At 30.4% G+C, this 25,135-nt stretch overlaps 1 protein-coding gene across 3 annotated transcripts in view; it reads right to left on the bottom strand.

Moving 5' to 3' along the window:
- LOC129919968 (insulin-like receptor) overlaps window positions 1–23,917 on the bottom strand; it is a 29,542-nt gene extending 5,625 nt beyond the window's left edge. Inside the window, exons 1-18 of one of the 3 annotated variants that reach the window (XM_056001109.1) lie at window positions 22,510–23,917; window positions 6,791–7,215; window positions 6,607–6,721; window positions 6,372–6,535; window positions 5,509–5,797; window positions 5,297–5,444; window positions 5,024–5,232; window positions 4,720–4,897; window positions 4,171–4,378; window positions 3,605–3,722; window positions 3,323–3,542; window positions 2,960–3,252; window positions 2,575–2,888; window positions 1,955–2,509; window positions 1,722–1,893; window positions 1,524–1,651; window positions 1,217–1,457; window positions 924–1,102 (exon numbers count right to left, since the gene is read on the bottom strand). In XM_056001109.1, the coding sequence (XP_055857084.1) occupies window positions 942–1,102; window positions 1,217–1,457; window positions 1,524–1,651; window positions 1,722–1,893; window positions 1,955–2,509; window positions 2,575–2,888; window positions 2,960–3,252; window positions 3,323–3,542; window positions 3,605–3,722; window positions 4,171–4,378; window positions 4,720–4,897; window positions 5,024–5,232; window positions 5,297–5,444; window positions 5,509–5,797; window positions 6,372–6,535; window positions 6,607–6,721; window positions 6,791–7,215; window positions 22,510–23,860 (5,289 nt within the window). In that variant the 5' untranslated portion in view covers window positions 23,861–23,917 and the 3' untranslated portion in view covers window positions 924–941. The remainder of the gene's footprint in view (window positions 1–923; window positions 1,103–1,216; window positions 1,458–1,523; window positions 1,652–1,721; window positions 1,894–1,954; window positions 2,510–2,574; window positions 2,889–2,959; window positions 3,253–3,322; window positions 3,543–3,604; window positions 3,723–4,170; window positions 4,379–4,719; window positions 4,898–5,023; window positions 5,233–5,296; window positions 5,445–5,508; window positions 5,798–6,371; window positions 6,536–6,606; window positions 6,722–6,790; window positions 7,216–22,509) is intronic. The other 2 variants (XM_056001108.1, XM_056001107.1) reach the window with 2 other exon arrangements.
- Between the last annotated feature and the right edge of the window lie 1,218 nt (window positions 23,918–25,135).

Raw genomic sequence — 25,135 nt, 5'->3', positions numbered from 1 at the left:
TTAATCTTTCACTCAAAAGAAAAAAAACAAAACTATTTTTTTTAGTACTGAGAGAAAAGAGTCGGCGTATCATATAGAGAACTTGTTTAGCGCGTATTTCAAGATCACATTCAGAGATAAGATATAGCTCCCAATATATCGTTCTACAAGTCTCATAGTTGTCGATAAAAATAACCCACTGAAACATTTTTTTATTAATTTTACCCTTCAGTGTTCACTGTGGCGTATGTGGAACATTTTCTTTAAAAAAAAATACGGAAACTATCACTATCAAAATAATGAAAACAGTTGACCTGATGTTGCGCATTCATACTAGTTATAAAAATACATCTTTGAGAATAGATTCTTTATGTCTTTTATGTAAAATTACTGATTGGCAAAGTTTAATAGGGCGGTTACTTAATTGAATTGAATCCAAAATGTTTTTTTTTTGTTAACTCCCTGTTAAAAGATTTTTAAACTTAATTATAATTTAATCAACATAAATTCTACATAAACAAAACCAAAACATAACAAACCACACATTTAAAACTACAAAAAAAAACAAAAAAAGAAAACTTAAAATAAAGTAAAAAAAAAATTATCAATTTGTTCAAGTAACCATCGCGCGTTCACAGAACCAAATAGTTTGTATATCATTCATATATTATTATTGATCATTAAGCCAAATATAAAATTATTAAATTAAAAATTACATCTTTTTTCGTTTCTTTCAAAAAAATTACATATTCTCAATTACACTCAATGGATTACAACAAAATAAAGAAAAATTGAAAGTAAAAAAAGGCCAAAAAATTGTATCCAATTAAAAAAAAAATTAATTAATAAAATATAAATATCCATTGAATTTAAATTTAAAAATTCTTATTTTTTTATTGTTTGTTAAACAAATTTTGAATGTTCTGTTTATAGCCTAAATTTACCTAAAAAGGTTGTGCTTCTCACCTATACGGCGAGTGGGATTGTATATTATCATCGTCATCATCTTCTTCATCAAGTGCCGGACTTTCGTGCGGTTCAACTGATGAATTATCGTCCATGTTTAATTTATAATCAAATTCGCCCACTCGCAATGGTGTTGTAACATCATCCATATCGTGTTCTAAATTTTTTGAAATTTATTTTTTAAGAGATTTGTTTTTTTAATTTTCGAATAAAAAATGTCTAATCAAGAAAAAAAAAGGAAAAAAAAATTTTGTATTTAAATATAACAAACCTGGATGCATTTGATCATGCATATCCTTAGCTTCTGCTGAATGATAGAAGGAAACTTCCTGAAATTTCGGATCAGCAGAATCGAGTAGAAAACGAATAATTTCCATAAATGTTGGCCGGGCCGAGGGGCGATGTTGCCAACATTTTTGCATAACTTTGTACAATTTGTCAGGACAGTTTTCTGGTCTTTCCATAACACCACCGTCTATAACGAAGCGTAAAACTTGATCGTTTGATAGACCCTAATGAGAAAGAAAGAACATTTATTGTAAAAGGATCACAGATGGGACGAATATATGCAACTTTACTTGATAGGGTTGTGAGGCAAGTGTTGCCATTTCCCAAAGGACAACACCATAACTGAACACATCACTGGCACTGCTAAAGATACCATCTTTTAAACTTTCAGGTGACATCCAACGAACGGGCAATAGACCTTAAAATAGAAAATTCATTAAAAAAAACTTATTTATAAGTATTTATAAGTAAGTAATAATAAAACATACCCTTTGTCCCCTTTCTATAGTAATCAGTCTCATAAACATCTCTTGTCATACCAAAATCGCCAATTTTTACTGTCAAATCAGCAGCAACCATGCAATTTCTCGCCGCCAGATCACGATGGACGTATTTCTTTGCCGCTAAATAGGCCATTCCATCGGCAATTTCAATGGCAATCTAAAAATACAATATTTAAATAAAAAGGAATTCAAACGGGATGACAAAAAGGATGACAAACCTGATAAATTCTATCGAGTGTTGGCGGTCGAATAGCTGGCTCTCCGTGATTCTGTTCAGCATCTGGGCGATGTTGTCTCAGATATGCCTTTAAATCGCCATTTTTCATCAATTCCATTATCACCAAAGCCGGTTGACCTCGTGAACACACTCCTAGCAGCCGAACCACATGATGGGTATTAAATTGTTTCATGACACTTGCTTCTTTCAAGAAATTCAAACGCTCGCGATCGGTGGCATTTTCATTGACAGTCTTTATGGCACACGGAGTGTCATCCTGGCTGTTGAAATTTTTCAATATACCCTCATAAACCATGCCAAAGGAGCCTTGTCCCAAGGCACCCAATTGAATAATTTTATCACGTGGTACTTCCCATTCGTCAGGAAGGTATTGCATGCTAATATAATAGGGATTGACAGTTGGAAAGATCTTCAGATCAGATGGTGGCGAGAGGTACTTCTTGCGAACATAATAAACACCAAGAGCTATGGCTAAAATGATGATGAATATACTGACGCATATAATTGTAATTATTTGCCATGATAATCGATTTGGCTGGAAGGAAAAAATAAAAATCAGTCAAGAACAGAGTTCAGGAATAACAAAATTGTCAAGCTTACAGGAATGTATATATAAACAGGTTCCGATTTGAGACCCTCACCGGCAAGAGAATTTGCCTGAACTATGATACTGTAATTGCCAGTTGGCAAACCGGTAAGGACATAGCTATTGGTAAAGTTTTGATTGTCAAGAGGTGTGATGCAACGCCTTTCGATAAGTGCATCTTGTGAGTCAACGGCAACGTAGATGATTGTGTAGGAAACAACAAGACTATTCGGTCGTTCTGGTGGATCCCATTTAATTCGTACATTTCCTCGAGTTGTATTGGATTGTTCCAGTTCAACCTGGACATTTCGAGCTAAATCAACATTAGCTAGAAGGAAAAAAAGAGATACATAAATTATTAAATAGATTAGGAATTGGTTATGTCGTAAGTATATTTACGTAATTTAAGTGTTCTTGAGTAAGCAATGGATTCAGGACTGCATTCTTTTAATGTTTCACCAATTTCTGGTGCTCGACAAGCCTGCACCTTGATCGTGTACAGTGAAAAGTGAGTTAGGTTTTTTAGAGTATATTCCGTCACTGATGCATTCACCGTATATAATCGAGAATTGGTTTTGGCTCTGGAATTAGGTGCTTGGGTAGTGCTGACTAATGCTTGTAGACTGTCTATGTTATCCACAGCTCGACGACGTCGTTCACGCATACCATAATTCTGAGAGTCATTAGTTTGTCTATGATGAAGAAAAAATATTCAAATATTATTCGAAAATAATACAAAAAAAAACTATTAAAAAAATTTACTTGACATAAACAAAATTTTGAACATTATTTTCAAAATCAATGACATTCTCAAAAATAGCTTCAACCATTTGTGGATTAATTCCATCTTTGCTGCGTGTAACATTTTTTTCACATTTACAATCTGAACTGCTACCGCCATTCGTACTTATTAGACCTGGATCAGTTTTTTCATTTGGAAATGGTAGGCCAACAACATCACCACTTGCTGCTGCTTTGAGAGCTGTAAAAGATTATATTTTTTTAATTTTTGACTATTTTTATAATTGTACAAAGAATACTTACGATCTTGACAATAATTACGATATTTAGTCTTTTGATGGTCATTAGCGTCTAGAGTTACGTTAATAATGTATTTTGTGAGGTTACCATTTGTTACTGAGGGTCGACTCCATCTTACAATCTAAAAATTAAGAAATTTTTATAAGGAAATCTTGATTTTCTGTTTATATTCTGGAAGAAGTATTTATTTAAACAATAAGAAATGGTCAAGCGTTGTTGTGAAGAATATGTTCAAAGGTAGAGGTAGTTTTAGAAATCCGTGGCGCAATGTACTATGATTTGCACGGGACACGAAAATTGGTTAGAGTAAGAGGGAAAATCGAGGTAATAGGAATTAATATAATCTTTGTTCCTCAAAAGCTCTCATTGAAACGCTCTCTTGGTGACAAAAATCGAGGAGGACTTAGAGGCTGACTGTATTTCATTTTTTTTGTTTGATAAATCATTTTTTTTTGGAAATGAGTAGGAAAGAAGAGCATACGTGCGAACATTTGAGCATTTTTCTTCTGGTCGTTTAAGTAAAAATACCTTCTGAAATAAAAATGATAGAAAAATGAATTTGTACTTACAATTTCTGAACTCGAATTGGCGATTGCATTCAAACTTTTCACCGTTTTCGGTTGATCTGGCTTCGTTCGGAAATAGACAATAGGACTTTGTCCATTACGTGGTTCCGATGAAATAGTTTGTGTCTTAACATAGAATGCATATTGAGTAAATGGTTTAAGATTTACAAATATATGGTCAGTTTCTCGCGATGGGTCATTTGAATTCCAACTGTTTTACAAAAAAAAAAAAAAAATAAATAAATAAAAATTAGTTTAGGGAGCTAGTAGGTACATCATATAAAATAAAATACAATAAAATAAAATAAAATAAAATAAAATAAAATAAAATAAAATAAAACAAAACAAAACAAAACAAAACAAAACAAAACAAAATAAAATAAACTAAAATAAAATAAAATAAAATAAAAAAAAAAAAATAATAAAATAAAATACAATAAAATAAAATAAAACAAAATGAAATAAAATTGAATAAACTAAACTATAAATAAAATAAAACTTAACTATAAATCAAATAAAATAAATTAAAATAAGAAAAACTAAACAAATTACCTATCATCACACGGTTTTGATCCAAACATTGAAACATTTTTATATGCATCTTCCGTATGAAAGAATTGATAACCAATAAGTACTCGATCATCTTCGAATTTCATTGGATTTTCAACTCGAACATGCGCTGATCCAGATGAAACTTTAACAACTTCAACATTTAAAACTTCTGTGTTGCCTATTATTTTTTTTATTCAAAGAAAAAGATAAAAGAAAAAAATTGTTTTATTGTAAAATTTGATAAAGATGTACAATATATATAAAAAAAATTAAATCTTCGATGAAATATATACATATAACTCACATGATCCTTTTGAACCGTTCGAATCAGTTGCTACTTCATTCTTATCAAATGGCAATTTATTCTTTAACGATGGACGTAATTTATCAATGTCAGCATAACATAATTTGGGATTGAAATGAAAGAATACACGACCTTCGTCCATTTGTACTTGTTGACCTTCACCCCATATACGTTCAAGATCTTGATTTTCTAAAACATACAATGCAAATCTGAAAGAGACAAATTATATTGTCGGTATTTATAATTTGAAAAAAATGTTGTTTTAAAACTTACTTATCACTCTCAAGAACAGTTCCTCTAATTCTTTTTAAATTTTTAAAGAATGCCAATGATGTCACTCCGTATGTTCTATGAACTTTTAGATAAGTGTCAATTTCTTCAATCGATGATAGACTCATTTCTAGCTCTTCCATTAAATGTCCTATGAACAAAAGGGCATCATTTAAAGTGACTCAATCTTATTGTTGTGATTGAAAAAAACTTACGTCCTCCTCGTTTAATACTAATTGATAATCCTGACTTAACAATCCTCGTACAACCATGCATTTGTTTAGCAGCTCCAACACTATCAATTAAACCTCCATCACAACTTTTAACGCATTTTCCATCACATTTCTGGCAGGTGGCGGTGGTATCGTTTTTACTATAACCAGGTGGACATCTGACGGAACAAACACCATTGAATGGAACTAACTTTTCTTGTTTTGTTCCTTCCAATTTGGTACCGATTTCTTCTTTACAAGTTGATGCAGTTACACAACGACGTTCTAGATACTATTTAAAGGGAAAGAATTAGAAATAAAGAGTTCAATAAGGTTATGTTATGTCAGTTGAAAGATAAATAGGGAAGCAACTTGAAATTAGTGCCCAGTAGCCTCATAAATTCTGTAGATAGGCTAATAAGACATGATCACATTTTGTTGTTACAAGTTCTCTCTTCGAAAACTTGATCGAAACCATTTCAAATTTATTTAAGAGGTAATTTATAATTACTTTGTGAATACTGGCGTTTAAGTAACTCAGAAAGTCGAAATTAGTGGGTCCTTTAGAACCTTGCAAGTTCTTTAAAGTACTCCAGGTTAAAATCAATGATTCATTTTATATAGAGAAAAAGTCTTAATCTCATCAATAGCACCACTTGAATTACTTTACAAGGTCCAATGGAACGTACCTTATGACGTTTGGGTTAACTTGCGATTTTTATATAGCTTATATTATAACTTTTTATAAGCTTTATTCCTTTGGAGGTATTAGATCTAGTAATACAATTAACACAAGATCTTCTACTAGATTTCTAATCATAAGTAGTCTAAAGACAAAAAAAATATGTCAAAAAACACAAACTTACACTGAAGAAATCTTTAGGGCACTTATCGATGCATGTATCCATCTTGGTAAAGTGTCGACAACTTTTGCAGCTTTTATAATTGTCATTTGCACAGCCACCAATACAACTCTCATGACAGCATTGCAAGTTGTCGTTGCAATTATTTTTGCATTCACTCGGACAAACTAAAAACAAATTGAGAAGATTTTAAATTAAACAAATCCATCATTTAAAATTGTTTTTGTGTTTAAATTACTTTTCTGACAAACCATACTGTTCCAACAGTTGCCCCCACTGCATACTTTAGTCTTTTCTTCATTACCATCTAAACCACCCGGACAACCAGGACATTCTTGAGCTGCTTTATTACCCTAAAGAAAATTATAGAAAATTAGAGATTATTTTTTTCGTTGAAAATTTATAGTCTAGTGCAAACTTACCCTAAAAAAATGCTGATCATTTGTCATATTAACCGTTATTCTTGTCCAATCTATAGTCTCCAAAAAACATAAAGCTGGATTTTTCTCCATTCTTATTGCACCTCTGGCAATTGTTGTCAACGATACCAATCCAACTTCTTCTAAATGCGTATTTTCATAAAGTATCAATGCAAATCCTTCAAACAATTCTTTACCCCGAATGATACTTAGATTGGGAAATAATGTGCTTAAAGTTCGTAGTCCATTAACACGATAAATCATAACAAATTCTGTAACTTCAGTTAACATTGGGAATGAATATTTTTCATAAGCTGAATGATTGTGGCCTTCGATGAGTGAAATTAGTAAAAATCCTTCGATGACAGTGCAATTTGTTAGAAGACGAAATTCACTGACCGAATTACGAATGTCTCGAGATTTGCATACTGAAAATAGAAGATAAAATAAGGATGGTTAGTAAGAAATAGTTAAAGAAAAAAAGTTGATAGAATTCCAAAAAATAAAATGGCGCTCGGGAGAAATCAAAAGACTTCGAAAAGTTTTCGTCAATAAACAACTAGGTCTAAGTTATGCCAGCTTTACAAAAAGTTACAAGACGACTCAAGAGCTGTAATTCTTGCCGTAATATAACTAGTAAGTCTACGTTTAAGTTCTAACTTTTTCCGAAATCCGTTAATTTAGTACAAATAGATAAGAAAATTTGAAAAATCTCGGTTTCGAAGGAGGATTCGAAAAATATCCTCCGAAAAATTTGAAATCTGACTAATCTATTAGACGACGAATCATCTTCAAGCTTTTTTTTGCCATTTCGAAAAAATTAGGAACATATTTGGGAAAGGACTTTAATCGCCTATCACACGGCAACTCAAAAGTCATGACAAATTTCGAAGTTAACGAGTTCGGTGGACTTTTGATTCACCGTATATAGGTTAAGTCTTTTTGACATGTTTCTCAAATTTTTCGAAATGTCAAAAAGTAAGTTAATTGTGATATTTCGAAAAGTTCTTAACTAAAAAGTTGATGAATGAATCCCAGTTAAAATTAGAACAAATAAGCCTATTAATATTAAGTCTCTTATTACCCACAGTGACTTTTTTCCTAAAATGTGGATAGGCATTTTCAAATGCAAATAAAAATCAATTGCAAACACAAGAATCATCTTAATAATTCATGTGAAACCAATTATTGGAACTGTCTGTCTGGTAAAGAAATTCCTTGTGTTTGTGCTAAATTTTGAAGTGACACGAACCTTTTTTTTCATATATTTTTTTTTTCTCTAAACCGCAGCCAGTCAACCATTTTATTTACTATGATTGCATGTGGAATGCATCGCAAACTACATACATGCCACAGAATAAACACAATAACAGTAGAATAACGTTAATTGAAACATTTAAGTTATCCCGAAGAAGCGGGTGGAATGAATAAAGCGCGCGTCATAATTGCGTTCTTCTTTTCTTTAAAAAAAAAATGCATGTGAAGCTCCTAGAGAGATATGTAGGTAGGTACTGTACACATATTATTGTGTATGGTATGTTCAGTATATCAAGCTGGGTTATAACGATAATGTTTTTGACTGCGGTTCTTTACAAGAGAGCCTTTACTTTTTATACGAGTATAAGTATATACAACATAGTTGAGTAGCTAAGTCGATAGGTTACAATTCAACATTTTTTTTTCCTTTTTTGTGGCATTTGGGAATGGGTTACAATAACAACAACAAGCGGTGTAGTATAGAGATAGTTGGATTGTAGTTTTATGAGACATGTGAGTCTTGAAATACTTATGCGTATCTTGAGGCGTCAGAGAAGGCTTTGAATGAATAATGGGTACTTCGAATGTTTGTCATCATCATCATTATTCGTCTGCCATTTGATGGTATGAATGTATTGAACATTCTTGGAAGTTCTATGTGACGGAGGCCGGACGTCTGCTGCTTAATTTTTGGTTTTAATTTTCACAAAAAAAAAAACTTAAGAAAAATGGTGTCATGGTGGTAAAATTATACATGTACCTATCGGTTCTAGACGCTTTTCATGGAATTATTGCAGGTGAAATGCAATCAAAATAGAGTAAATATACAAGGTTTCGATAGAATAACTAACGAATTATCAAACGAACAGACGAAAACACATTTTAAGACTTAGGGCATCGCAAACTAACGCATTTCTAAAGTCGCGACAACTTAAATATTTCAATGCAAATAGCTCAGTAACCAGACCTCCAAGAAACTTTTGGTTTTCAGTTATAAATAGAGCTTATAGAGACCTAACTTTATAGGTTTGGAGAAATTTTTCAAAACGTATTTTTTTTTTCGAAAATCAGAAAAAAATGTTAATATTTGTACTAAAATAAAAAAAGTTCGGTTTACTGTATTACGAGTATTTTGAGTATTTTTTACAGCATCTGTCAGAAATCTCCGATCGATCGATTCTATTTTTTAAGTCATATTTTAAGCCCCCAAAATTTGATAAGAAACTGACTGAAAAGATATTAAAATAGTTAACTTGAGCTAAGTTTCGAAAGAAGTATGATTTTGCTAAAAAAAAAAGTGCCAAACTGACACATAAGCCAGGCGAATTTAATAGACCTATACTTAACAAAATATCAGAGAGTTCAAGTCGTCTATTTTATTTTTTTCATAATTTCATCTTACAACACTCAGTACAAATATCATTCATCGTTCCTTTCTTTACTATACGAGTATTTGTTTGTTTTTTTCTTTTGATAATTTATGTTCGAATTTTTATTGAGTGGAATGACACATCATAACTTGGGGTCTTGACTTTATTTTTTTAGGACGACAATTGGATGAATTCAAAATGAAAAATGTGTAAACAGAAAAATAATAATAAAAAAAAAAAAAAAAACACACAATAAACCATAAGCCTCATTTAAAAGAAAGAACATAAATTTTATTTTTTGATATGTTATGATCGAAGAATGAACCTTATGCCATTTGGCTGCCTGAAGTTGAGAGACAAAGAGAGGGAGAGAGGGTGTGTGTGGAGTGGTGAAAATGCCATACAAGGCGTCGCACTGCCGCCACCACCACCGTAGTCGCCACTGCTATGGGCTGGCTACGTACGACGGTTTTATGAGGAACCTTGGGGGCTTTGATTAAGAATGAAGAAAAAACAAGCCTGCATCCTGTTTACATTAAGCTGTGACACAATGCATAAAAATAAACGAATACAACAACAACAAAAAATATGAAATTAAATCGAATATGATAAGATTAATGTATTGGGGATTGTTGGGAGTGTAGATTTAATCGTTGTTGTATATTTTTTTTCATTCAGAGGATGTAAATAAATGAAGTATGCTTTATATTTTTCATTGAGACATTATTTCTATATACACCCAAAAGGTCTGTGCTCTGTTTGGCTAAACAGCCAGAATACCACACTATAAATAATAAAATATAATTTGTCTGCTTATACAGATCAAGTTAGTTGGGTATAATGAAAAGCCGATTAGACACGCCTTCTTAGGGAGAATGTGTCAACAACTGTCAAGTGTGTTCAGAGCCGTAGCTTTGATCATTTAGCGCCCCACAGGCAATATCTTGACATATATTAACACATCCTGTCTTTTTTTTTTTAGATCATAGATTAAAACACTATGCGTTTACAAATAAATAAAGATCTCAAGATAGGTATTTAAACGTCAATTTTGAAAAGGTGTAAGACTTGATCGCAACATATCAAGCTAAAAACGGGAAAAAAAATGTGATTCACAAAATATTCTGAGAAAAATAAAACTAACTGCCAAAGTATTTATGGTTGTTGTGGTTTGCAGACGCATATTGCACACGCTAAGCGTCAAGTTACTTACAAAGAATAAGAATAACAACAACAACAAATTAATTATTCATTGCAGCGAATATTTAGATTTTTCTTGTGTGACGTTCAGACGCGACAAATAAACAATAACAGTGGGAGCGGTTATATATAAAAAGAGGACAAAAATTTCAAAATTTTATTCAAAATTCTTATAGAAGTTAAACTACTTTTTAGGGATGTAGGTAAGTTGTTCTGAGGTACCTTTAACGAAAAGTACAGACAATCTAAATCTGAAGTTGAGGTTATCATAACTACTATAAAACTGGTCAACAAGCACTCAGAATTTATTAAAAATAGAAAAAAAAAAAATTCTATAAGACTTCTATAACTATCATGAGTACCAAGTTTCTGCATGAAGTAATATATCATAAACAGCTTGTAAAAAGTTTTATAAAATGTTTTAAGATAAAGATTTTATGAGGCTTCCTCTCCTCAGAACCAAGTTTCTAAAAAATTCATAATTTCATAAATAGCCTGTATAAAGCTTTTTTTTAATGTTTAAAGATAAAGCTTCTATAAGGCTTCTTTAAAACTTTACTCAGGAACAAGTTTCTAAAAGAAGTCAGCTTCTATAAAGCATTTCTTTAATGTTTTAAAAAGTCTTACTGAACTTCCATAACACGTCGGTAAGTGAATTAATGGAAGTAAAATAAAACAGACTTCGAAAAAAATTTGTAACAAGCAGCTTTATAGAGGTATTCAGTAAGACGTTTAAATAAACTAACGAAGCTATAGAGTGCTAGAAGCATCATACTCAGACTTCCATTGCAAACTGTAGCTTTTTAAACTTTTTCAAGAGTTTTCGATCTTCGAAAGAAGTACTTAAGTTAAAAAAGTGGTTTAATGATAACTATTTCAATATTTTAATTATTCGATTCCACTGTATGTACTGAGATGGAGGTGTATTTTAAATTAATGTGAAAATAAAAAAAAAGCAACATCGATCAAAAACGCAAGTGAAAGAAAAAACCTAAAGAATAAAAATTCAAAAACTAGTTGAATTCTTTGCTGTTGTTGTTGTTGTTGTTATTGTAGAGATCAGCGTTGCCACAAAGTGCCCGATGGGGCCATTTGGCCCCCTATCTTATATTTTGGCCCTTTGCCCGGGCCAATTAGAAATGGCCCACGAATCCAAGTTTTAGTAGATTCATCTTCATATGGTGCTTAGTAATAATTAAAAGGCTTTACAAAATTAAATATACATATATCATCGCTATGCATCGCAACTACAATGTGTATTCACCACACATAAATAGGTACCTATGTATACTGAATTAATTAATTTATCTCGTTTAGTAATTTGATTTTTCTCACGTCAGTTGTATTTATTTATTTTTAATAAGTGGCTCAAAGCTAAAAGATGTTTGTGAAGTAAAAGTTTAAAATATTCATCTGTGTTTTTTTTAAATTTATTTTGTAAACTAATAAAATTTAACAAATGTATGGCCAATAAAGTCCTTTTAAATATTTATCGTTTCTTGTGTCCCATACAAAAACGTCATTTAAAATTTTAAAAGCCTGTTAAATGTTTATGAAATCGGCTATTAACGCTTTAAACAAATAAAAAAAAATAAATACAATTTTTAATAAATTGCATTTTTATGTTTTTAGGAAAATTTTGTTAGTAAAATATTTGGCCCACAATTTTGTCAAATGGCCCTCAAAAAAATTCGAAATGGCCCTCTCTGCTTTTTTCTTCGCGGCAACGCTGGTAGAGATACCTAATTGTATGACTTCTCATATTTGTTTTTGTGCAGTAACTCAATAATAATAGCAATTTCCGATTCACCTTTCAATTTATTGTTTTGTGTGTGTTTTTATTTCTTTTAATTCGAAACACGTGACATATCAAATAAATCGTCAGACAAACAAAATTATTATTTGTCATTGCGCCTTTACGTTTTTTCATATTGTTTTTTTTTTTTTTTTATTTATATGCGGTTATGATTGTTTTGTATGAATTGAAAAAAAAAAATAAAATGAAATGAAAAAAGAAAAAAAATATTACCGGGCGTGTGATTTATTATACGGCAAGCGATTAAAATCAGACCGGGCATTTTTTTGTGAGCTGTCGTCATGCGTGTTTGATTTTATTTGATTGGCGCGCATACCAATGGTGCGCATGATGTGTTGTTTAATGTGATTTAAAGGGAGTCTCAAGTCTGACAGAGAAACAAAAACACAACAAAATATGAACGCCATGTTTTGCATATTATAGGTAGAGCGGAGCGTAGAGAAATAGAGGTACCTACTCGTATTAACTATATTATATCGATGATGTTGGAACGGTAAACAAGTTATACTACATTCCAACACATTAACCAACCAAGAGTTTTGTATTTTGTTTTTAATCTTTTTTAATTTAGTATTATAGATTAAGTCCGGTTGAAGTTTTGACACGCCCTCTTATAAAAAAAAAAAAAATAGTGTAATAATAATCAAACATACCTTTCTATGATTTCGATTATATTATGAACGTAAACATTTGAAATGAAAAATTTTCAATAAAATTCAAAAATTTTCCGTGGGAAAATGAGTTTGGAATTTCGGAGACATTTAAATGTCGAATTTCAGTCTTCAATGATAGTTGCATTTCATTGCAGGTGGTAAATTTCAAATTTATGAGTAAATGATCTAGTACAATTATACTACAAAATCTTATCATGCTCTTGTGCCGGAGTAGATGTTGAAAGTGCGTTTCATTGAAAATCGCTAGTTAGATACTCGTGAGTAGTCTTTTGAAAGCTCTGATAAGATTTATAGTTACCTGCTAGTTAACGGTGTCGATACTGGTATGCCAGCTGTTAACATGACCTTAAACGAATGCAAAATGCGCATTCTTCACAGTTCTATTCAACCAATTACGAAGCTCAAATAACTTGTCTATAAATCTGAAGCTTTAAAGGCCAGTTTAACATAGTTAACACTCAAGTTTAGGGACTTAGGGCAGTTTTTTATATGACTTCACTTCACATCCAATATCGCGCGTAATTAAGAAAATTTTGGGTTTCATTTATGAATAAAGCTTAACCGGTTTTTCTCACTCGATGGATTTGAAGAAAATTTTTAAAAATTAATTCATTTTAAAATGGATTTTTTCGAAAATCATAAAAAATTAGGTTTGTAATTTGTGTACCTAAATGCATTGGCGTATTCAATAGGAACTCATATCTTTAAACAAAAACTTGTTTCGAAATTTTGATCCCAAGTCATTTGCTTTCGAATCTAAGAACAAAAATATGTCGATTGCAAATAACTTAGCAAAAAGTCTTAAAGTAAGGTTCGACTGTGAACGATGCTAAGTAAAGTAAAGTTTTTGAATTCATTTTTTCTTTCATACGCATTCAGAATATAAGAATTGACAACTTTTACATCAAACATATTACCTATACTTAAAATATCCTTAGCCAACTAATCTAATCTTTTGTAAACATACGGCAATTTTACTTCTAATTTTCTGAATGCAGTGTTTCTTACTGGTTTTAGACCATTAGACTTTTCTTCTACTTTTAGTAAGTGAGTTAATTGAGTGTTAATTGACAAAGTCTTCTTACTCATTTTTAGCCTTATTTAACATTGAACGAATTTACTGCTTATCGTATTTACTGCCATTTGCAGTTTTACAGTCAAAAACCTTAACTGCAGTTTTATATCTCTGCCCCGATTTTTGTTACTGTTTATATAAGATTCCTCAAAATAAATCCAGAGCAAAATGTCAACATAATTAAGTCACTTCAAAAATACAAAATAAAAAAAAAAAAAAACAACAAAAGTCAAATACCATCAAATTCCAAATTCTACAAAAATCCCCCCAACAAAATACTTCTAAAATATTTAGATATTTTTGTAGTTTCAACATAGTAAATGCGTTGGAGTTGTCGTCATAATCCTAAACAAACGTTCGACCAATTTATAAAATAGAATTTATGTCAAACACATTTAACGCGTCATACTAATATCTCTCCCACAATATCTCTACATTGTCAAAGATCTTAATAGCTTGAAAAATCTATAAAAATCACAATAAATTGGTATCAAAAAAATAAAAACAAAAAATCCAAAAAGTCTATCATCATCATCATAACCCCGAAAAAAAATATATTCTTCTTCACACAAAAATATCTACATTTTTGAATTGTGCTATTAATTGTCAGCTTATCAAACCAATCGACTTCTTTTCTCACTATGATCATTGAAATAAAAAAAAAAAAAAAAAAAAAAAACAATTTATTAAATTTTTTGTCATCTAAATTCTAAAAAACAAAAACAGAAAAATCAACTGGTAGCAATGTGGAATGTTGTGTGTTTGTTGTTGTTTTTTCTTTTTTTCAGAAATTCGAAATTTTATGAATGAGTCACATAATTTTTAAGTAAATTTAAAAATAAATTAATTTTTTTTGTTGCGTGTTTCTTTTCTCATTGTTGTTTTTGTATTTTAGTCAAATTCAGATGGGGTAGATTATTTATAGAAATATTCTCCTCGAACCACCCCAACATTAAAAAGTTTCTTAATTTGCCGCATGAATTCAATACAGGAAAAGAAAAGATAGAAATAATGTTATTTTTGTTATTTTTGTTTTTACGTTTTTATTTTTTTTTTTTCTAAAATCTTGTAACTGGCTAAAAATATAACATTCGCAGTCTAGAAAAATTTTAAATTCAAATTTTTAATTTTATTTTGAAAGGGAAATTAAAATAGAAACATAGGTGAGCTTTGTGAGGTATGCGTTCTTGGGATATGGTGACCATATTTTTAAAATGTACTAGATTTTGTATAAATTTTTTATTTTTTTTCAGAACTAATTCAGAACTTTTTTAATAAGAATAAAAAAAAAGTAAGAAAACCAAAGATGGTAACCATACATTTTTTTTTTTAATTTTTTGACGACAACAAAATTTGACGCTATATGATCCACGTGATTGAAATTTCCAATCACAGATTTTGATAAAATTCTTTTGGTTTCGATGGCCTTAGAATCCGCATATTTTTGTTTTCTTGTATAGATATCTGAAACCTACTCACAACCATGTCGTATATAGCAATTTAAATAGGTAATGTATGTCATTCATAAATATACGTGCCCTGATGCCGTCAGATAATGAACACAAAAATGCGATAGCAAATAAAATTTATTGATTCTGGAATTCTGTTTTATTTTTAATTTTTGTGGGTTTTTCTTCTCTGTCATGATTAATTTTCTTGTTGATCAGTTAAATAATACTTAATATTACAATGACATAGTTTTAAGAAATACAATTATTACCACTTTTATGTTTCCGGTTAAAAGTTTTGGAAAAATCCGCATCATAAATCCGATTAATATTCTTTGGTTGGGGAAAAAAGCATTTGACATTCATTAGTTATCATTTCGGGAACGCTTTTATAACTATGAACCTGATTTTGGATGTAACAAGTACAAATTCAAAGATCAAAGTGCAGATGGCGCTACATGCAATAAATTTTTAATCTAAATAACAACAATGTTCAAAGATTATAATAAAATTGACGGACTAAATAACAAACATTTATTTAATTTAACGTCATTCCTGGAACGCGAATTTTGGAATGTTTTGATTTAAATTCAACACAACTTTGTGAATAAATTCCAAAATTTTTTAAAATTGACTAAAACAAGTGATAAATACCAAATTTTTGATCACCTTGTTAAAAATGATCAGAAGCAACGTTAAATGACACAAATTGTTGTCAAACTATTAGATTTTTGACACAAAAGAATTTTACATTAATATCTCATTGAGATATTGAATGGATAGAAAGAGAAAGATACCTTTACTAATCTTAAGCTTTAGTTGCGCTCGTGCATTTATGGGCTAGAAAAAAACCTACACGTATCTATCTATAATAGTATGTCAACACTAAAGTGAGATGACACTTTTATTAATTTCTTTTGAGTCTATTTGAAAACTAGAGGGCGCATAGATTAGTTAAGAAAATAAATTCAATTAGATTGATTCAATACGACAGATGTCAAATCAATTAAAATATTTCTTTCATTTTCAAACACAGAGGGGAATAAAAATAAAGAAAATGGCGGTTTTCGTTTGTTAAAACATTTGATATCGAATCTAAAATCTACCTAATGCTCGGGTTTGACATAAATAAATCCCAAAGGAAATAAATGTGTGTTTCCGTTAAATAATTGGAATTTCATCTGGATTGAAGGAAAATAAAATGGTGAAAATAATGATATGGGGCTTTAATTAATGTTAAGGACTTTATTAATAGTTTTAAATATACTTGAGAGGCTGACACAAGCGAGAATTTTTTATTTTAAAAAAAGGAACCAACATTTTCCGAAGAACTCATACTATTCTATTCAAAACAAAATCTAGTACATTTGTGAATAATCTAGTTCGACATTTGATTGCTATCTATTCGTTTTTTAGTTGAATTTAATTAGTTGCTTATTGATTGAACAATTTTGTTTGATTTGACAGAAGCTGTTTTAAAAATTTGCTTGCAACTTGACATGCAAGTGGTAAAAATATGAATTTGTTATTACAGGAGTTTGAGTTTATCGCGACTTGCTTGCAAAAATATGAACATTATTTTTCGATCTAGATATCGTAAAAAAAAAAAAACAAAACGAAAAGGTTCATGTCATTTTGGGAACGCTCATTTCGAAATTTTCAAAGAAATTCAAAAATAATAGAAGCCAAGTTATCTTCAAGGTAATAACTCATAAATAGATGAAACAATAATCTAGTACTACCAAATACACATGCCTGAGCTAAATATTCTAAGCTAAAACAGCATGTGTAGATGATAGTCACGTTCCTTTGGAGGTGGTAAATTACTCATACAGAGATCACTATTAGATCTAGTACTACAATTAACACCATTATCATCTGGACGATGAAGGTAATAGATTACTTCCGTTAATTGAATTGAAGTTCTTAAAATTAAGGAAATCATGTAAAACGGTTTTACAAAATGATGATTTGGTCATTGTTTTTTTTTTCAAAATTTCAAACGCAATACTCCAATTTAGAGGGCTCTCACTGTTCTGTATGTTTTTGTTATTGACAGTTCGGAATTCCCTTTTTTTCTCCACAAGTTGTGCCCTTGTTCGATTTATTATTTGCCTTCGTTTAATAACTCGCAATTCATTCATATTATATGTGTGTACCCTTCGACTATTCATTCGTACCTAAGTGATATCTACAGTTCGCATATGCATTGAATAAATGTATTTTTTTTTTTTTTGTTATGAAGTTGTAAACAACTTGCAATGGACGCATGCAATTTCATCATTAAATGCGTAGTTTGGTTACTCGTATAATTATTTTTTTCTTTCTTTTCTTATTATTGTTTTGTTTTGAGCAAAACAGAACTCAGAAAGGCGCTTTTGCTATAAAAAAAAATAATCCGCATAGTCATTTTGTTTTGTTTACGTGGAAAATTTTTTGCAATATCATCAAGGTACATGAAAGTGACGCGTGAGGGACTAAAGTCATTCAGCGGCAGTGCGTTCCTTTTCTGACTGCATTTAATGACTGTTTACTGTTTACAAAGGAATGCATTCAGAAAGAAGCAAACAAACAAAAATGTATTTTACATACTTTACAAGTAAAGTAAATTAATCTTTTTGCAAACCAAATTTACCAATTTTATGATTCAGGCATGATTTTTTTCCATGTTTTTTTTATAATATTTGGTGTTTTTTTTTTCACACAAATAATATTTAATTTTAGTCCACTTAAGTCCACTAAATCTTAGTCAAATGTTCAAATTAGGAAATTTTATCGATTTTGACATAGACTTCCCAAGAACAACTATTGATCAGGTTTATGGTCAAAACATTTATCAGAATCGAGCATAAAAAACTCAAAAAGTCAATCAAGATAGGTAAAACAAAAAAAAAAAAAAAAAAAAAAAAATTGAAGAAAAAGCTCCTTCGCCAAATGTAACTGATACCTCGATTCTAACAGAATTTAATGAAACTTTGTGCAAGCATACTTTAGGTGGTGCTGATAAAATGTTATTATGGGTCAAACCATCTAAAATAGAAATTGACACATCCACAGAGTAAGAAAGTCTTAAAGAACCCTCCTGACAATGTTTTATGACTTTCTGAAGAACTTGTTGAAGTTATGTTTTGATCAGCAATTAATAAAATATTCAGTTTAATTCAAGGAAGGTCTTCGATTCTTACTAATCTAATCGATTGCTGGCCGGATATTATGAAGTGGGTTTAAAATTTCGTACCCACCAGTTTTAAGTAGAATTTTTCTCATTATTTCCCAAGTGCTATTAATTCCCCTGAGCCCTGTTCAACAAAAATGCGTTAAAAAAACCTACCTCCATTTATCGTAATATGTAGTTTTACTAGAAAGTCAATAAATAACAAAAGGGTAAATATAAATTATTTATTTAACAAACATGACTGCAAATTTTATAGAAAAAAATAAAATATCACCTCGATAACAACAATATGAATCGATGGCGCTTCATATTTTTTTTTCTTTGATAACTATACCCGCAGCGCCAATTCACATGTAATTCCCACCACAATCCACCACCGCCCTACCAGTCCGTTTTTGTGATTTTCACTAGAAATAAAAACCACCAAGACTGGGTCTTCTACTTTTTTTTTTTTTTATTATTTTCTTGTTTAAGTGCAATATAAGTTAAAAAACATACATAAAATAAGACCTTAAATGGCGCCAATACTTGCCTTTATACCCTGCCCTCGATATAATAATGTTGTACTCATTTTTCAATGGTTTTTTGGTGGCGCAGGCAGTCATTACGACTATCCGACGACCGACCGACTCGACTACAACGACGATGACGATGGCGACTCTTCCAATTCGAAACCACTTACTAAACATTCATCCATTGATGACATTTCCTCTCTCTTACTTCTTTAACAGAGCTTTACTGAGCTGACTTATATAGATTGGGTGTGGGTGCAAAATATATATAAAAGACTACACAAATCGAGGAGTCCACAAAACTCATGATGACGACCAAAGACGACGACTCTGATGACTCCGACGACAACGGACGGACGGACGAACGATGATGAGGGCTTCATCATTTCGCATGGAATTGTCTGTCTTGCGGTCGGACATATGGAATTTCCTGTTACACACTTGTTTTGTTACTTTATTTTTCACTTGAAATTCTATAGTTTACTATATACCCTCGCCTCGTATACAATAAATGTACTTAAGTTATGGTGTGTGTACACAATGATACACTTGATGTTATCACAATGAAAATATTTTTATTATTTTTGTTTAGCAAATAATACCGCGACAATCATAACAACTTCTATAATACTCTACACTGTACAGTAATAATATACAGTCAACGAATCAGAATTCTACAACGAAATTTTTTTTTTGATACAAGTCTGATTGTATATGTATACCGTAGTTGTAGGAATTCGACTATAAGGTAATAGAAGTCATAAATAAAGTTGAAAATATTTTCAAATGGACTTTAGCCTTAACGACTTTTCATATTGATATTATTTTTATTTTTGGTTTTTTTTTTTATCTTTTAAAGCCACTGCATTTACACTCTGGATATCATGATTCTGCTCAATCATATTATACATACATAGATGACAATCTAATCGGTTAACAGATTTTTTCAGTAACAACAGTGTGACAGTGATGTTTTAAGAATACATTAAAAATTGTAGTAGAATATTCTACATAAACAAACAAACAGATCTACCAAATATATTTTGAAAAGCTTGCAACTTGTAAGTAAATTTGCCAGAATGTATGTCAAATTTTGGCAATGTGGTTGTCGTTCATGTTTTAAAGATTAGTACAAAGTTGTAGTAGAATATACAATAAAGCTATTCTCAATCAAACGGATCTACAAAACTCGATTTGTAGTAGTTGTTTTACATGACTGACAACTTGTCAGTATACCTGCAGATTTTATATCACATTTTGATAGTTGCTGTCATAAGCCGCTTTTGTTTGGAGGTTGAGTAGATGATTGATAGATCTAGTACTAAAAATGAACACATGATGTTCTTTCTGCTCGAGCAGATATGATTGTACAGTTGTGGTACTAGACTTCTCCGCATAAGTAGTCTTGAACTTCCAAAAGATTTTATAAGGATTCGAAGAAAATTGTAGTAGAATATACAGTTTTGAGAAGCATGCATGACAAATCTGCAAACATGTCACATAATTAAATATTTCGCAACTCAGTTAATTGATAAGTTAAAAGTTTAAAAGAGTTAAGAAAAGATTTTGTTTTAATGAATAAAAACCCTAATCAAATGATACAGAATGTATGAAATAGAAGTAGAGGAGAGGGGAAGTATTAGTGCGTTAAATCATTTCTCACTCAGGAAATACTTTGAACATTCATTCATTGGAACTACTTTGCGTGGTGACAATACTTAACTATTTCGAGAGGCGCCTCTATAATAAGTAGGTAGGTATGTGATGGTTTTTCTATTTATTAATATTATTGTATTATTTGCATGAATCACAAAAATGGAATTTTTAGAAAGAAATTGAATTAATAAAATATATTGACAATAATTGTACTAGATTTTTGATTTGACACAATATTTTAAGTATTAATAATAATTTTATTTTTCGTTAAAAAAAACTGTAATTAATAAATGATTAATTTTTAGTTAATTGAGTCATATGGTCCAATATATTCACACATATTGCACAGAATTCCTTAAAGGGGCTAAGAATTTTAAAACGATTCTGATATTTTTCTTTAAGAATTATTTTAGTACATAAATATTTAAGTACATGCAAAAGGCGCACAGTGGGCCAACTTTTTAAAAGTGACTGCTATTAAATAAATTAAATACAAATGTTATGAAAATTTTCAGAGTTTTTGTGTAAAAATCTTAAAGCCTTGTTTAAGAATTAATTTTTTTATTGAAACTTGTAAAAAGGACTTTTTTAAAATTATTAACACATTTTATTAGAATTTGAAGATATTCGGAATGCAATTTTTTTACTCAATTTTTTGACTTTAAAAATCTACAAATAAACTCAAGTGAAATTTAATCTTTCACTATTTCTCAAACATTAACTAAGAACATTTTTTTTAAAATATGTTTTCTAAAATATTTAATATATTTATATTTTGTTTTAATTATTTTTGGTACTCATAATCATACTAAGTTTGTTCGTTCTCTTTGGTAAATAAACAAAAAAACACATAAAATTGATATAACAAAATCATACAAAAATCTTAAAATATAAGAGAACTAATTTATTTTTGTTCTCTTTTATTTTCACCTCCTATTATGAGCTCCTGCCTGGAGTATTTTTCATCATATCATTGCAAAGAGAATTTGCCATACATAGAAATGATAGTTATGTTTGTATTGTACACACATTTATCAAGAAATACAACACTATCACAACGTATAATTGAGAATAAGACAAAAAATTATGTCAAAACATAGGAGTTTCCTTCGTTTGGCGAATAAGTATAGAAACAAAAAATAAAACGAACAGAAAAACAAAATAAAAAATGTTGTCTATTCACAGAAATGTACACCTCCAACCAACCCCTCACCCCCTTTGTTCCACTTGAGATTGTTTTATAGTAATTACTACTTTTACTACGGAGATAAACTGCGCATGTTAGAAAAAAAAAATTAAAATACAAAAAATAAACTTCCTAGGGAATTTTTTCGCTACGCAGTTTCTTAATTTTTTCGTGATGTGTTTTTTTTTTTTGTTGAATTGTTTGCAATTAATTGCGCTTTATTGAATTTTTTTATCTTTAAATTTTTTTTTGTAGAAAAAATATTCAACTCTCCAAAAAAATCTCTACAAAATTCATTATTATTATCTTTTGACAGATAGATTTGATCTAAAATGGATCCATTTTAAACTTACCAGTTTCATTTCGTTGTAATCGAACTTCCGGACTGGCGGCAGCAACGGTTGTCATCGGCAGCATCATCAATGTCATAAATGAAAAACTTAAAAAAACAAACATAATTGGATATTTGGGTAAACCGGAACTAATATGGCTTCGTTTGATGTTGTTGTTGTTGGATTTTCGAATAACTGTCACTTCTTGATTATTATTGTTATTAATGTCATGCTCGAGCAGTGACATTCCACGAATATATCGCGTTCGCGTTGTTGTTGTACCGAACATTCCGATAAAACATTTTTCTAGAATGACAGCAACTAGTGCTAACGTTCTTAGTAAACTCGCACAACTTTTACTGTTACCACTTAAACTTGTACTACTACTACAACTGTTAATGTAAGATGGCAGCGGTGTCGTCGAGGTATTTGTTCTTGATGATGAAGATGATAATTGGGATGAAGCTGTTGCTTCTCTGGTTAAAGTTGTTGTTGTTGTTGATGATGATGATGATGATGACATTTCAATTGTTGATGCTGCTGGTACTGCTTCGGCTGATGATAATGATGATGGTGATGAAGAACACGCCGCCGCTGATGACAGTTGTTGGTGTTGTTGTTGTGATGATGATGATAATAAGGATGTTGTTGATGATAATGGTGTTGTTGTTGTTGGTTTGGATAAAATAGGAGGAGGGATTGATGAGGAGGATGACGTAGATTGCAGTTGACATGATGGCATACTACTGCTATCGCTGAACGGACTACAACTGTCATTCCAACTGCAACTGACAGCTGCTGCATTCCGTTGTGATTGACTCTTTTGATTGGCAATTTCCAATGCATTCCATTTGGTAGTTGTAGTTGGCGATGGCAATGGCGATGTTGATGTTGTTGATGACGATGACGATGACAATGGCGGCGGCGATGGCAATGCATCGGATGGAATTGATGTTGAACTCGTTTCCATTGCAACACAATTTTTAAAATTCTGACTCTTTCTGCTGTTGCTGGTATTATTATTGTTGTCATTATCATGCTTCCATTGCTGATGTTGTTGTTGTTGTCGGTTAAGGGTTGCCACCATTGAATTACAAATTATATTATCTGAAGAACATTCATTTTGTGATCGACATATTAAACACATTGCATATTTTTTATTTTCAACATTATTTTCAATTATTTGTTGATTGTTATTATTTGTATTGTTGTTATTCATTGTTTGAATTAAATTATCATAGTCTTCATCTTTTATAATGTATCTTTTTAATTTCACTGTTATTGTATTTTCTTTGCATAAAGATTTTCTTTTTTTCAATATTGAACAATAGTTTGATCGATTTAACATTGTTGTGCAATTTTGTATGTCCATTTTTATTTTTTACTTCTTTATTAGTTTCTTAAATATAAAAAAAAAACATTTAAAATAAAGGCGAAAATTGTTTAAATTGCCTTTCTTTTTTATTTGTTGTTGTTTTTTTTTTTTTTTTTTTGAATAATTTTCTGGGATTTTGTTTAAACTTTTAGTTGAATTTTACATTTTTAAAATGTAAATTATCTGAAATGAAAAGAAGAAAAAATACAACGATTAGTAAAGAGGGTTAAATTAAAAATGAAATTATATTGGGAGTGGTATTAAATAGATTTTGTGAGATGCTACAGGCTTCAACTTCTATAGCACTCCTATTAAACTTTCTTTTTCAAAAATGTATAGAAACCTTAATAGGTGGTAAAAATATTTTTTTTTTTCTATAAAAATATGTAATTATGTAATTTTCGTTCAAGTTTCTTTTTCGAAGTTAATGCCCCTTAAAAAAATATGCAAACGAATTGCTGTACGAATTCAAATTTTTGTGAATTGGTCGTGCAGAGTCCTTATAGAAGGTTTAGGGAAGTCCACTATCCAATATATCTTCTAGTGCAGAGGCAATCAATATCATAGCTTCCCAAGTGATTTCAACTCAATATATCACAAAAAGTATCACTAAAGGACAACTCATCATGGACATTTCATCATAAAACAAGCCATCACAAGATTCGGTTTCTACTTTTGGGAAGAGACACTTTTTGGTATTTTTGTTTTTATGTTGTTTTCAAATTATTTCTCTTGAAGAATTGTACCCTGTGATGAATTGACCTTTGATGGGCTGTATGCTAAACCTTACTTTAACTGAAAGATTAATTATTCATACCAGTCTATTGCCAAAAGCTTCCAAATATCCTTTTCTTCTAGTTTCTTGCACAAAATTCTCTTTTCAAAATGTGTTAAAATATATATGATATCAATAAAATACAAAATCACTACATTGTATGAAAACAAAAAATAAATTATAATCAAACAACTAAACATAAAGAACAAAATGAAAATAAAAAAACAAAACAAAAATATTTGTCTACCTCTGATATTACTTATGCTCTAAATTCAGGGAGTGAAATAGATGAAATCACAATTGTAACGCCTCGAGCCACCAATGACATAACATTTCTAATAAATAAAACATGTCAAATGGTAATATTTTCTATATATACACATGTATCCCCATATCCATATAAAAATGTTTTCCCTGTCTGGAACTACAGCAATATCGAAATAGACGATACAAAAATGTGTACATTCCCGGTTTGTTTTTTTTTTTTTTTATTATTT

The sequence above is a fragment of the Episyrphus balteatus genome, chromosome 4, assembly GCF_945859705.1.
Source record: "Episyrphus balteatus chromosome 4, idEpiBalt1.1, whole genome shotgun sequence".
In the NCBI taxonomy this organism is placed as follows: Eukaryota; Metazoa; Arthropoda; class Insecta; order Diptera; family Syrphidae; genus Episyrphus; species Episyrphus balteatus.
This window is presented reverse-complemented; position numbering and strand designations above follow the sequence as displayed.